The 14,644-nt window shown below is 41.9% G+C and overlaps 1 protein-coding gene across 2 annotated transcripts in view; it reads left to right on the top strand.

The window, feature by feature from the left end:
* LOC117511904 (host cell factor 1-like) overlaps positions 1 to 14,324 on the top strand; it is a 75,361-nt gene extending 61,037 nt beyond the window's left edge. For both annotated transcript variants that reach the window (XM_034171833.1, XM_034171832.1), the window contains 6 exons: positions 7,403 to 7,605; positions 7,750 to 7,875; positions 8,091 to 8,276; positions 8,544 to 8,838; positions 10,322 to 10,379; positions 13,798 to 14,324. In XM_034171833.1, the coding sequence (XP_034027724.1) occupies positions 7,403 to 7,605; positions 7,750 to 7,875; positions 8,091 to 8,276; positions 8,544 to 8,838; positions 10,322 to 10,379; positions 13,798 to 13,837 (908 nt within the window). In that variant the 3' untranslated portion in view covers positions 13,838 to 14,324. The remainder of the gene's footprint in view (positions 1 to 7,402; positions 7,606 to 7,749; positions 7,876 to 8,090; positions 8,277 to 8,543; positions 8,839 to 10,321; positions 10,380 to 13,797) is intronic.
* The last annotated feature ends 320 nt before the right edge of the window (positions 14,325 to 14,644 follow it).

Below are 14,644 nucleotides of genomic sequence, written 5' to 3'. Positions count from 1 at the left end.
TCAGATGGTTTTTGGTGAAAATTTTAATGGCTGATGAGAGATTAAGGAGTGTTACTATCGCTTTAAGGATGGCCCACGGTGCCGGACGGCGCCCCGAGCCGCCATCACCAGCCTGTTTCAAGCTGAAAACTTCCAAATTTAATGCTCTGTTGACCCAGGACGGCGTGAGAGAGCAGAGAAGTTTCAGAAGAGGTCGGGATCAGCAGTTTATCTGGACATTCCACTGTTAAAGGAGATTTTGTAATGAAAGACGTGCGGATGGATTCGCGCGGCGGCACAGGAAAACACCTCTGTTTTGGAAACCATTTGTAAGATTCAGGCGGCTTTCGATGGCTTTCAGTCGAGTGAGTATCCAAGAAATTGTTTAACAGCTGGGCATGTTCCAACTTGTCCTGTAAGGCTTCCAACGGAGGTGTTTTCCTGTGCCGCCGCGCGAATCCATCCGGGTGCCGCCGCGCGTATCCGTCCGCACGTCTTTCATTACAAAATCTCCTTTAACAGTGGAATGTCCGGATAAACTGCTGATCCCGACCTCTTCTGAAACTTCTCTGCACTCTCACGACGTCCTGGGTCAACAGAGCCTTAAATTTGGAAGTTTTCAGCTTGAAACAGGCTGGCTACGGCGGCTCGGGGCGCGGCGCGCCGTCCTTAAAGCGATAGTAACACTCCTTAATCTCTCATCAGAAGTTAAAATTTTCACCGAAAACCATCTGAGTTTCTCGAATGGTGTCCACTTGGATGTGTCTCACAGTTTCTGAAAAAAATTTGATCAAGCAAAGCGTCAGTCTCTCAGCAAGTTCCCAGACAAAGGAATTCCAACGGGAGGGGTGGACCAGTGCTCACTCAAAGCCTACCCACAGGCGAATGACACAACCGACAGGCGTGAAAAAACTCACGCATGCGCACGAGGATTCAAGCTTGGCTGATGTAATCGCACGTGATTCAAATCCATATAGTTTTTGAAAAAAATAAAAAGGTCCGTTACTTTTTGGACAGACCTCATATTAGGGAAGCTAAAGGTAAATTTATACAATATAAAATATTATATAGGTATTATTTTACCCCATCTCGACTTTATAAGATGGGCATTAGTAAAGATGACTTGTGCTGGAAATGCCAAAAAGAGAAAGGTACTTTGTTGCATGCTTTATGGGAATGTCCTTTGGTTTTTCCAATATGGAATAGAGTTGTAAAGCACATGGAGGGTTGGTTACAGCGCAAATTACCTTTGTCGCCAAATCTGTGTCTGTTGGGAGACAGAAGTGTGGTACCGCAGGTTAATGAGTCAGTATTTAGAGAGCCGTCTACGGGATTGTCACTTGTGTTCCTTATTTTGATGGTATATAAAGTGCCCCAGACTCCAACTCTCAAAACATGGACAGAAAGAATGACTGAAAACGCAGCATGTGAAAAAATGCTGGGAAGGTTAAAAGGCAAAAATGAGGCTATATTAGATCAGTGGGACAGTTTCTGCTCCTATGTCTCTACTACCTGTTGCAGTTGATGTTTAGATTAAAATATTGTGATATGTGCTGTGGTTTATTTTTAACTACTTATTTGTGCACCTCACTTTTTGTTTGCTTTTTGTTTTGTTAGTGTTTATATGCTTGTTTTGCTTGTTGACTAAATATAAAATGAATAAAAACTTGAATTATTAAAAAAAATACATATATTTATGTTTTATTTTGACACAAAATGCACTGCTTCTCAAAACGTGACCCTGTGATGAAAATCAAGCACACCCTTTCTTCTTCTGTGGTGTTTAATGGCAGCCTGCATCCTTATTGTTGCATTGCTGCCACCAGCTGGATCAATCCATTATAGCAGTACTAAATCCTCTCTGAGTCCAGAGTCCAATAGTTCATCCAACACAAAACTCAACATGTGGCTACACACAAGCCACTTATTATTATTATCTTTGACTATATGCTGGAATAAGGGACAGAACTCTTCAAATTATTGTTCATTACTTTCCATTTCAATCATACTCACAGGTGAAATGTTTGTCCACAGCCTTTGAAGTGGCGATTTGCACAGTTTATAGCTTGACATGAGGGTTTTTTTTTTTTTTTTTTTTTTTTAAACAAAATCACAAAAAATAAAGTTGCATGCGCCTGGCTAAAGATCAATAGAAAAGAGCGTTCTGGAGCGGGACATGCGGGTGGTAATATGCCGACCGGTTTGCTTCAAAAATATTGGCCAGTGAGCGATTCAGTGGTGTCCACATTGTAACGTAAGATGTTACACAGAAAGACTTTTTACCTGAGGCCAGCATATGGCCATCAGGTATTGTGAAGACCTGGCGTCCGTCCATCTGTCTTTGTTCAGCATAAGTCCAGTCCTGTTGCTGCCAGAGTCTTCAAATTCGCAGGGAACATTCGTGGGACACAGACCTTGGACAAGTTCAATGATGGCTAACCTGGGCATATTTTAAGAGGTTAAAAAGTCACGTTCCATTTGAATCTGTTCTGCTTTGTTTTTGAGTGACGGGGATGACAGCAAACCAGAGTAGAGTTGCACCATGACGTCAGTGGCTGGTCTCTTCAAAACTGCTTTGCTTTGTGTTTATATCCATGTCTCTCATATATTATGTAAAAGCTAGCGAGAAATAAACACTTCTAAAACAGAAAATGCCGTTTTTGGAACCTAATAACACCTCTGAACTTATTTTGCGGATGTTAGCAGGGTGATGTCACAGGCTGGTAGCTAGCTGCAAAACTCTTCATTTGTGTGTAAAAATATCCTCTTTCTCATATAATATGTATATGCCGCGGACATGAACGAGTGACGTTTTTATGACAATGTTGTCTGGTTTGTGGCTTCTTCTCCACTGGACAGATTTTTTTTGTGCCATTTCCAAATTGTGCCTTCGTCTACCATAGAGTGAGCTTCACGCCATTGCGTGAAGCTTAGCTCCTATTATGTAAAAACTAGCGAGAAATAAACACTTCTAAAACTGAAAACGCTCTTTTTGTATCCTGATAACACTTTTGCGGTGTTAGCATGCACATTAACCCACTGTAGCCAAGTGCTTGCTCACAGGGGGTCGTTTTGACCGTTGGGGTTTTACATAATTATTGTATGGCCTTGCCTTACAATATAAAGCGCCTTGGGGCAACTGTTTGTTGTGATTTGGCGCTATATAAAAAAATTGATTGATTGATTGATTAACGCCTGCTAACTCAAAGCTACCTTCCTATGTAGTTACATTTTTCTTATGTAGTTAAATTTGTCTCATTAATACCAGCAAATGCACAGAGGATGATCAACAAATATTCCTTGATTTGCATAACTTTTGTCTAAAGCTCATGTACACGCATACGCAAAGCATACGTTCTTAAAACGTGAAAACTGTTTGTTTTTGATTGACTGATTAATAGAAGGGCTTCATTGTACATGTAGAAATTGTATGTAAGACAACAGGATCTTAATAATGAATTAAAGAACTGCAAATTATAAAGAACACAAGGCTCATATGGCCGAGAGTATTTTAACATTGCGTTATATTTTTAAACTTTTGATTAAATGCGTACCAGTAGCATACAGAAATACATACTGGACATGATGTTTTTTTCTGAACAGTGCCTGTAATACAGCTGGTCAAAAAAATAGAACACACGTACCGTAAATGCTTTTCTGGTTTTTACTCATGTGGTGAATGTTTCCGACTTATTTTTTGATAACATGCATCAGAATCCATTTATTCAGTTCCACACCCAAACAGTTGGTGGCGGTAATGCACTGCATTGGTTTGCAAGCTGCCACTAATCTGTGGTTATTTTGTTTTGGGAGTTTATTAAGTCAGATTTTTGGGGACTGCGTGGTGGTTCTTCGAATGGTTTACTTTGTTGTGAACATTAAAATTTAAGTGCTGTGTTTTTCCTCCAGTAATGCTGACAGGTGAAGCCACAGACATTATATGCAGTGAAATACAGTGAAAATATAGACACCACAGATAACTGAAGCATGAAATGATGGTTCTCAATTCCAAAGAATTGTGGGGAAAAAAAGCGCATAACAAGTGGATCGAAATGCACACAAATGCACTCTTCCTTTTGTCGCATTAACGAAAATTCACTTAAGAGTTGCGAGACGAGGTGGATGGATTAATTCATACACTTAAGAAAATTCATGTTCTGAGTTCATAAAAAACTTGTTCTGTAAATACTTCCTTCACTATTTTGATCAAAAACATTGAATCTCAATTCTGAGGCTGTTCTGTAAATATTAATTCATACACTTAAGAATATTCATGTTCTGAGTTCACAAAAACCTTCTCTTACTTTTGTGATCAAAATCATTGATTTTAATCTCAATTTTGAGGCTGTTCTGTAAATAGATTTCAAATAAACAATAACTATAGCAACTTCTGATCAGTCAATATCAATTTCAGACTTAAAATAATGTAGATCTAAGCCCCACCCATTTTTTGTTAAACCACACCCACTTCCGGTTTAGACCCCACCCACTCCGAGTACAGATATAGATGGTTGATAGATACAGATAGTGGTGTACTCCCTCATCCAGAGTTTTAATTTACAGATGAACATCAAAGATTTCTAAATAATCTTTTTTTAAACTATTTTAATTTTAAGTTTTCTAATGTAAGAAAAGTTTAACTTCAAAATCTACAGTAATCAGAAATTAATCTTGACGTAAAAACATATTTGTAAGGATTTTAAGGTGGCCAAGAATTTGAAACCAGAGATTATAGAATAGCTTCAAAGCTCCTGCCAAAACTAGGAAAACTCAGAAGCGAGTGAAGCATTCATGTGCCATAAATACTCTTGTTGTTCCATTTGAAGTGATACTGAGAATTACTATTTTTGAGTTCTTTGAATTGTCGTTTCATTTACTGTCTACTTTTCTGAAACACAGTGTACATTTTTAGGATTAAAGGCTAGGGGTGGGAAAACCTGACCTGACCCAACACAAAATGTAATTTTTTAGAGATTTTCTTTTTTTTTTTTTTTTGGTCCGTAAATAGACCTGAAAATGCACTAGAATGCATGTGAGATCTCAAATTTTTCTGGGAAAGAACCCCCAGACCCCTGCCAGGGACTTCGGCCCTTCAGTCTTTATTTTTTTATTTTTTTGTTGTTGTTGTTGTTTGTTTTGTTTTTTCCTCATGGCCCACTTTCATCACTGTTTTTCCAAACAGTACCTATAACACGGCTGGTAAATAAAAAAATACCAGTACAGTAGACCAGGAAAAGTCATTGATCAGAAGTCGAAAGACGTCCATTAATGCTGTCCCTTGATTGGCTGAAACCTGCGGTCCCCATGCGACTAGACTGTCTCAAATATTAACACCCTTCACACCTGTTCGTTTCAGTGGGATCATCTTCACAGTCTGAAAATGTATCAACAAGAAACTTGACAAGAAACCTGACTTTGGAAAATGACGTCTGCAAATACTTTAATTCCTTGTCCTGGCTGAAGAAAAGTCCCTCTGACACCAACACTTTGCACCACAGTTGCTCTGTCAGATCATGGTTTCTGCGCTGGAAATCGTCCCTCAGGTTGTTGATTTGCATTGCCCGATTTGGCTGGGCCGATCCGGGCCCAGCACGGTGTAATCCATTGATTGTGTATCTGTGGGTGCTGGTTTGAATTTCTGATGTGAGTGCAGCCTCCTCTACCGCCACCGGGCCTCTTTGTGCCGCAAGTTGAAAGACTCACAGCGCCTCTTTCATCAACATATCACTTACCGCAAGCACCAGTGGATTCCGTCTCCACGCAATGAGATGATCCCATGATCCACAAAGAAAAGAAAGTAATGTGAAAAATACTCAGTTTTGCCTCCATGTGGAGTGGAGATACCGCGCAACACCGTGTGTGAACTCAATGCTGTGCTCGTCAATATTTAAGTGTTCCACCTACCCAACTAAGGGTTCTACCTGCAGCGGAAATGCAAACCAAGCCAGACTTAACTGTTCCGACACGTATGGTACCGTACAGCACTGACCCGAACCCCTCAGTGGAAACGGATCATTGCTTAAGGCGCAGTGTTCAAAGCGTGTGGGGGGGGGAGTAGCAGTTTATAGTCTGGAATTTACGGTATTACATCAGTTTTAAATTAATTACAAGTGGCAAAAGACTTTTCTTTGGCAAAAGTTATCATGTCTTTAAGTGTATTATTTACTCAAAGCAAAAAGGGTGTAATTTGTTGTGAAAGTGTAGTGACACGGACCCACAACAGGGGGCGTAAATGAACGGACAATGAAAGAGTCGAATATGAACACTTTACTGTTGTGAATGAGCACAACACAGAGGAATGTGAAATTTTACAGACAGTCAATCACAAGGGTGACGTGTGGGCAGGCTCGAGGATAGAAGACGTCTGTCCTGAGATGAACCGGAACCACACGATTTCCTCCGCCACCGAACCCGGAGAATACTGGAGTCGCCAAATCCCGAGTCCCCAGGTGACCACCGTCTTCGAAGGTCGGATCTGGTACTGCTGGCAGGGAGCAGAGACAATAAGATATGGGTGTGTGCACACCCAGTAACAGCAACGGTGGGAATTCCACCTCCACCTCTAACACACACTCGTGCAGCTCCTGTCTACCCACTTATCTGGTAGAGGTGTGAAGCGAAGCCGTCGCTGATCACACCAAACGCCGGTCTCACAGATAAGGAACACCACAGGAAAGCGGCTGCAAAAAAGAGTTCAGACTGACACACAGTTTACTTTAAGGCTGAGAATAGTACCTGAACGGTTCGACGATATCTCGGCAATGAGGTGGAGATGACGTCAGGGTTTTATGGAGTGAGATGATGAAGCATGAATGGGTGACAGCTGTCAAGAGATAATGAGTGACAGCTGTCACCCCCAGCTGTGTCCGTGGGCAGCACCCTCTTGTGCCTGAAGCCCGCACTTCAGGCAGGGCGCCCTCTGGTGGTGGGCCAGCAGTACCTCCTCTTCTGGCGGCCCACACAACAGTAATTATTGATTTGTTTTATGAGAAGCACTTGGAATTTAAAAAATGTAGAACGAAAACAATGAAAGCAGAATTAGTCATTTATTGCAGATGGGCAGTCCATTTGTGGAAACTTGTTATAGCCAAAACATACAAGATGTTAAATAAATTTTAATGAAATCAAGACTTGAGCCATATTTTGTTCCAGTTTAAGAGTCAAATCCCACTGTTTCAAACCAAGAAAAACTGAGCAAAGTGCTCTCAGAATGCACCAAATTGCACCATTTTTGTTTATTGTTATTATTTTATTTATTTATTTTACATTTCGGGGGGAGGCGTGCCCCTTGGCGCCCTAGGGAACCTCATGCTGAGGGCAATTATGTTGTGTGGCTTCACCGCACAGACCGGCCACACACAACAAATGTTGAGTCAAAAAGTTTTCAGTTGCTTGCAGCCACGCCTGTCCTTCTGTTTCCCAGAGGGCCTCGCTCCAGCAGACAGCCTCAACGACCCGGCGGCTGAGAGTAACGGACACGAGCTGACGTCATTAGCAGTGACTAGCGCCGTAGCCCGATTGGCCAGTACATTTGGACCGGCCCCTCCTTTGACGGCCAGCCCGGTGAAGATCCAGGTGGTGACCACTACAGCAGAGGTGGCCAACGGTGTCACTGCCACAGTCGGGGTAAGAGCGGCCCCACAGAGTGACACAAAGTGTGGCTGTGAAATCAGAGTTAAAGAATGAATGAATTTGGCGAGTTTATGGCGCCCGAGTCGTTCGTCTCTGGTTTCTGCGCTGTGACACGAGCGAACGTTTGTTTGTTTGCAGAAACAAAGCGTCCCAGCCGTGAAGCCAGCCGCGAAGGAGAACCAGTGGTACGACGTTGGGATCGTCAAGGTTACCAATATGGTGGTCACCCACTACTACGTCCCCTACGATGACGCCACGGCTGACGTAAGTGCAGCCCATCAGAAGACAAAGTGTTAGCTGTGTTGCTGCTGGTGTTTATCTACTACAGCACACAGTCGCCATCCTCATTTAGGTTTTTAGATTACAATCTTCTGCTTCCTGTGTTTAGTCACTTATATTCTCACTGCAGTCACTAAACCACAGCGTTGCAAAGAGAAGGCGTGGTGGTGCTGATCTCGTGTCTGTGTGTTTGTGTACAGGACGACTCGGGCACCGTGCCGGACTACAGCCAGATGAAGAAGGTGGAGCTGCAGCCGGGAACCGCCTACAAGTTCCGCGTTGCAGGGATTAATATCTGTGGCCGAGGGGCGTTCTCCGAGGTGTCAGCCTTCAAAACGTGTCTGCCCGGATTCCCCGGAGCACCGTGCGCCATCAAGATCAGCAAGGTCAGCTGGCACTCAGAGTCCTGCCCAGCAGGGGGCAGCACACGCTGAACGACTGATTCAGTCATGCTGTTTCTTTCTTTTCAGAATTATTTTATATTTTAATCCTCATATTGATGCTTTTTATTTATTTATTACCTCATCTTTGTTTTTTGTGGGAAGAGATCATCTTTCTTTTAATAATGTTTACATTTTTTTTTAACCACAGAGGTTCTGTTGGTTCTCGTCCTGGTCCCTGTTGAAGTCGTTGTTCTGGTCTCTTTGCTGTAGAACCTGGACGGCGCCCAGCTAACCTGGGAGCCGCCCGCTGTCACCTCGGGGAAGATCGTGGAGTACTCCGTGTACCTGGCCATCCATTCCAGCCAGGCCGCGCCCTCTGGGTCGGGTCCAGCCCAGCTGGCCTTCATGCGGGTATACTGTGGTCCAAACCCGTCCTGCCTAGTCCAGGCCTCCAGTCTGGCCAATGCACACATCGACTACACCACCAAACCCGCCATCATTTTCCGCATCGCCGCTCGCAACCAGAAGGGCTACGGGCCGGCCACTCAGGTCCGGTGGCTCCAAGGTGAGAACTGTGACGGCGCCGCAGCCGAGGTCGCACAATGTGATGAATTGATTAGTTTTATAATGTAATGTAAAATATCAGTAAAAAGTCAAAATAATGAGTTTGAAACGAACTGTCCATAAACCAAAGACTCAAAACAAGATTATCTTGCATTTAACAAACAGCAAATATCTGGTTTCCAATCCAGTTTAAGATCCTTAAAAGCTTTTTGAAACAGTTTACATTAACTTTTTCTCCGTCACTTAAAGATATATGATATTTGTGTTTTAAAATCGGTCTGTTTATGTGAGCCAGTTTCCAAACCGGTTTATTTTAATTAGAGCTGGGCAACGATTAAAAATTTTAATAGCAATTAATCGCATGATTTCCATGATTAATCGTGATTAATCGCATTGTTATATGCAAAATCCAAAAATGAATTTAAAAGTAATGTTCTGCCATATGAATGAATGTGCCATAATGTTTGTTCTGCAAACACTTAACAACAGCATTTTGTTTATGCAGTTGCAGTTAGCATGGTTCTCAGCAGGATTTTTCCTCAGCGTAATGGGATGGAAAAACCACCTTAAAAAGGTTCGTTATTTTGTCTAAAAATAAATGTCCAAGGGTCATTATCATGTTAATCAAGAAATCATCTCACCTGAAACAACACCAGATAAGTTATGGTTTTAATTTACAGACAAACATCAAAGATTCCTAAAGAAACTTTTTTTTTAACTTAAAACTATTTTAATTGCAAGTTATTTAATGTAATAAAAAATTAAGATTTTTCTTGAATAAACTGCTGGGTGTAAATTAGCAGTTCTGATGTTACTGATACATCTACACGATTCTGTGTTTTGGTCTGATGCCTTGTTTCTTTTGGCTTTAAAGTAAGGCTGTAAAGATTAATTAAACTATGCTTTCCTTCATGCAATTTGGTGTTCAAAATGCAGACATTAGTGTTTCGGAGAGTTAGAAATTTAAAACCTTCCGGGAGAAGCTGGCCCCGCTGTCCCTCAGCACGCAGTTCACTGAGAACTTTAGCTGCTGTCAGAGAAATTTTCCCCCAGGGGCACACTGCAGGAGGACTTTAGCGGCTTCAGTTCTGTCGACTTCACCGTCTGGTCGCACTTTAAAATTAAAATGGCCATGTAGAAGTTCCCTGCCCTTCTCCATGTCTGCGGCAGCAGTGAGCGACAGACTTGCAAAAATAAATAAATAAATAAATTGTCGCCGTTAATTAATGATTAATGAATGTGTTTACGTGATAATAAGTATTAACTTGCCCAGCCCTAATTTTAACGCAGCATTTTTCACTTTAAGTAATTTGTCATGATGAAGTTGGATTATTTTCCTGTTTTTGGTTCTTTACGGTGACATTATTTCAAAATCTGATTTTTAAAAGTGTCTTGAGATTCAAAGACGTAAACTTCAGAAGGACTCAAACTGTCTCTGTGTTCCATGTTTCCCATCTTTAATCTGTCTCTGTGTGTTGTCATAGAAATGGGTAAAGACAGTGCCAAAGCGGCAGTGAAACGACCTGGAGCTGCTTCAGAACTGTAAGAATTTATCAATTTTACTCTTTTTAAAAACTTGAAAGAGGAGAAAGCTTGTATCCACTGTCACCGGGGTGCTGGATGATCGGGTCAGCTGGAGGTTCTGGTTCCTTGTCCAATAGATCTGTGAGGCCTGTTTCCAGCTATCTTGCAGCTTTAGCTAGTTCTCGATGTTTTTGTTGAAATCGGACATTGTCCTGGAACGGAGACGAGGTGATGAGCGTCACCTGAAGGAATGAAGCTGAGTGATGGCGGAACGGGTCCCGGTGCATCATGGGAGTTGGCCGGTCATGTCTTGGTGTGGTGCTTTTGTGTGGACTTTGAGAAGCTTTGCGGCTTGGGTAGTGTTGGTTTTTGTTGAACCACAGTGAGAGCCTTCAAAAAGGTTGTTTGTCCGCTCTGACCTGTTTGTCTCAATTCCCAAGCTTCTCTGTGGGAGTGAAAAACTGCGATTAGCTGAGCAAAAACCTCCAACGTGATGCTCCTCAGAAAATAAACGCCGCCAGCTTTCATCCAGTCAGACTTCAGGTTTCCAGCTGGTTCAACAGTCGGTTGCATCACCGATCAGCTTATTCCGACCACTGTGGCATCCTCTGGTTTGTGCAGCAGGAAGTGATGTCTCAAATAGATGTGGCGGTTGTACGTGTTCTCACATCAACTTCCCAACCTCCAAACAGCTGCTGCTGTGACGGGAAGTTTAGATACAACCGTGCCGCTGCCAGACTAAAATGAACACCTTGACAGTTCAGCCAGATTCTCTTACGTCTCACACATGCAGGACTTAAGCTGTGGGTGATTTTGGACACGTTGGTTGTATGTTACTCATAAGTTGGAATATGTCCATTAATGCTGTCCATTGATTAGCTGCAGTTCAGACTGTTTCAAATATTGAAACCATCCACGCACGGAGTAAATCTAAAGTCTTAATTTGACCTGTTCATTTCAGTCGGATTCATCATCACAGCCTGACAAAAACTTGTCCACATAAAGCCTCCTGATTTTGGAAAACGATGTCTGAAAATACTTTCGTACCTTGTTGTGGCCGAAGAAACGTAGCGTTTAAAGCAAGTCCCTCGGCAGTTTCTCTGCTCCAGGAGCATTTCTCAGCCTGAACAAGAGGACGCCGGGTCCCGTCGAGATAAGCTCCACTGCTCAACTCAATGGGGGAGCTCATCTCTACAGAACGCCGGTGCCTTGTGCCACAACAAGCCAATTAACTTATTTTAAAAGTTGAAAGAGTCACACTACCTCATTCATTCACGTCAGTGTTTATCACAGACATCAGCGACTCTTCAGCATTCTGCACACCATGAAAATAAATCCCATGATCCACCAAGACAAAAATACAATAAAATGATGTTAAATTACTCTGTTTTGCCTATGTGTGGAGGGGCATAGCCATGCAGCAGTGTACGCACGCTTGATGACATGCGTGTCAATGTTTACGTGTTCCACTTGCCAAACAAAAGGGTTCTGTCAACGGTGGAAACACAAACCAAGCCCAACCCGGACTGGAAACGGGGCTGTCAGCATATGCTGAATAAACCCTCAAGGTATGACAGGGCCTTTAATTAATATGATAATTGTAACAATTTTGGTTTTTCTAACCAAAAACTGCATCAACCAAACGTAGCGGTTAGTCCAAAAAAAAAAAAATACACAGTGATCCGCCTCATGGTGGTGCTGGAGGAACTAGTTTTACTGTTTGATAAATATGTTCTCAACTGAGAGTTGTAGAATTAGACTTCTTTGTTTCGTAGATCTGATCCTTTTGCAGTCGTCCACATAGGCCACGCCAATACTCATCTTTAAAAAGCTTTTTGAGCGCTATAATTTTTGCTTGATCCTCACAAAATGTGGCGTGTACATTTGAACCAAGCCTCAAAAGTTATCCAGTCGATCTTTGGTTTAAAAATAAATAAATAAATCTTCCTGTTTTGTATCAATTGGCTACCAAAATTAAGTGGGCGTGGCTTATTTTACTAAATCCTGTATAGCTGCTGAATAATTTACTCTCTTGAAGTCAAACTTTGTGGGCTTGATCACTGTGGATGCAAAAACTGACATATGAACGAACCTGACAGGGGCGCTATACAGTTGTATGTATGGTTTTTGGGCACCCCTGATGATTTCCATCATTTTCCTTTTATAAGTCATTGGTTGTTTGGATCAGAAATATCAGTAGTTAAATATATCATATAGCAGACAAACACACTGATATTTGAGAAGTAAAATGAAGTTTATAGGATTTACAGAAAGTGCAATAAACAAAATTAGGCAGGTGCATAAATTTGCGAACCCCAACAGAAAAAATACATCAATAATTAGTAGATCCTCCTTTTGCAGAAATAACAGCCTCTACGTGCTTCCTATAGCTTCCAATGAGAGTCTGGATTCTGGTTGAAGGTATTTTGGACCATTCTTCTTTACAAAACATCTCAGGTTTGTTGGTTTCCGAGCATGGACAGCCCGCTTAAAATCACACCACAGATTTTTAATAATATTCAGGTCTGGGGACTGAGATGGCCATTCCAGAACATTGTACTTGTTCCTCTGCATGAATGCCTTAGTAGATTTTGAGCAGTGTTTAGGGTTTTTGTCTTGTTGAAAGATCCAGCCCCAGTGCAACTTCAACTTTGTCACTGATTCATGAACATTGTTCTCAAAAATCTGCTGATATTGACTGAAATCCATGTGACCCTCAACTGTAACAAGATTCCCAGTACCTGTACTGGCCACACAGCATGATGGATCCACCTCCAAATTTTCCTGTAGGTAGCAAGTTTTTTTTCTTGGAATGCTGTGTTCTTTTTCAGCCATGCATACTGCCCAAATTATGTCCAAATAACTCAATTTTAGTTTCATCAGTCCACAGCACCTTATTCCAAAATGAAGCTGGCTTGTCCAAATGTGCTTTAGCATACCTCAAGCAACTCTGTGTTGTGTACGCAGAAAAGACTTCCTCTGTATTACAACATCATACAACATCTCTTTGTGCAAAGTGCACTGTATAGTTGAACGATGCACAGAGACACTATCTGCAGTGAGATCATGTTGTAGGTCTTTGAAACAGGTCTGTGGGTTGACTGACTGTTCTCACCATCCTTCACTTCAGCTTATCTGAGATTTTTCTTGACCTGGCACTTCGTGCCTTAACTAGTACTGTGCCTGCGGTCTTTCATTTCCTCACTATGTTCCTCACAGTGGAAACTGACATCTGAAATATCTGAGATAGCTTTTTGTAAAATTCCTCTAAACCATGATGTTGAACAATCTTTGTTTTCAGGTCATTTGAGAGTTGTTTAGAGGCTCCCATGTTGCCACTCATTAGAAGAGATGTAAAGAGGGGAAATTTTGAAATACAATGTCAGAAAAAAAAGTTATTATTCAAATAGTAACTTTTTTATTGTCATTGTTTTAGTAAACCTGCCGGACCAAAGAAGTTCAGAGCCGACCAATAGGAGGAGAAGACAGTCTTCAACTCCGCCTTGCAGTTTGTTAGCAGGACGATGAGGAATGAGAAAGACTTGTAGGATATTTGTACATGGACCAGTCAGGACGATGGTTTTCTTGTTTTTGTGGTGGAGATGTACCCGGACGCCGATGAAGAGTCTCGTTTTTTTTCATCTTCTTCTGTCACAATAATGGACCTTCACCAAACACGTAGTTTTCTCTGTCAGTCACCCCTGAGAGGTCAAAGGTCAGGGTGTTGCTTTCAGCTTTGTTGTAAATTTGTTTCTTTACGTAGCAAACAAAGTATTTTCTTTTTTTATTATTATTAAAAGCTATAATTTGTTTTCTTTGTGTGTGTGGGGGGGGGGCTGATATCAGCGGAGTTCAGCCATTGGGCCATTTGTGTGCCGACCGCTGATGTTTTTGGCTGTTTGGAAAAAGAATTCTGTGAATATTCTGTGGAAAAAATAAAGATTTTTAGAGCATTTTTTAAAACTGCAGTGTGACGTCCGCTTCTGTGTGTGTGGGGGGGGGGGGGGGGGGGGGGGGTCAATACGAGCTGTAAGGTATCAGAGAATCCACAGTTTGAGTTTTTACTCATTGTATTGTTTTTATAATGATCAGCATGTCTGTCCATCTGTTCTTGCTTGTCAGTGGATCTCCAGTTGACCAATGTCATTCACGTTTATCATACTGGGTGATTCCCCGACACTGTATTACTGGTGTGTGCGTGTGTGTGTGTTGAGATCAGCCAAAGAAAATGTCAGAACCACCTTAATTTCCGTTTTTAAAGGACATGTCCAATGTTTGATTAA

This window comes from Thalassophryne amazonica, chromosome 6, assembly GCF_902500255.1.
Source record: "Thalassophryne amazonica chromosome 6, fThaAma1.1, whole genome shotgun sequence".
NCBI classification, from domain to species: Eukaryota; Metazoa; Chordata; class Actinopteri; order Batrachoidiformes; family Batrachoididae; genus Thalassophryne; species Thalassophryne amazonica.
The sequence above is the reverse complement of the archived record's forward strand: the minus strand, read 5'-3'. Positions and strand labels throughout refer to the sequence as shown.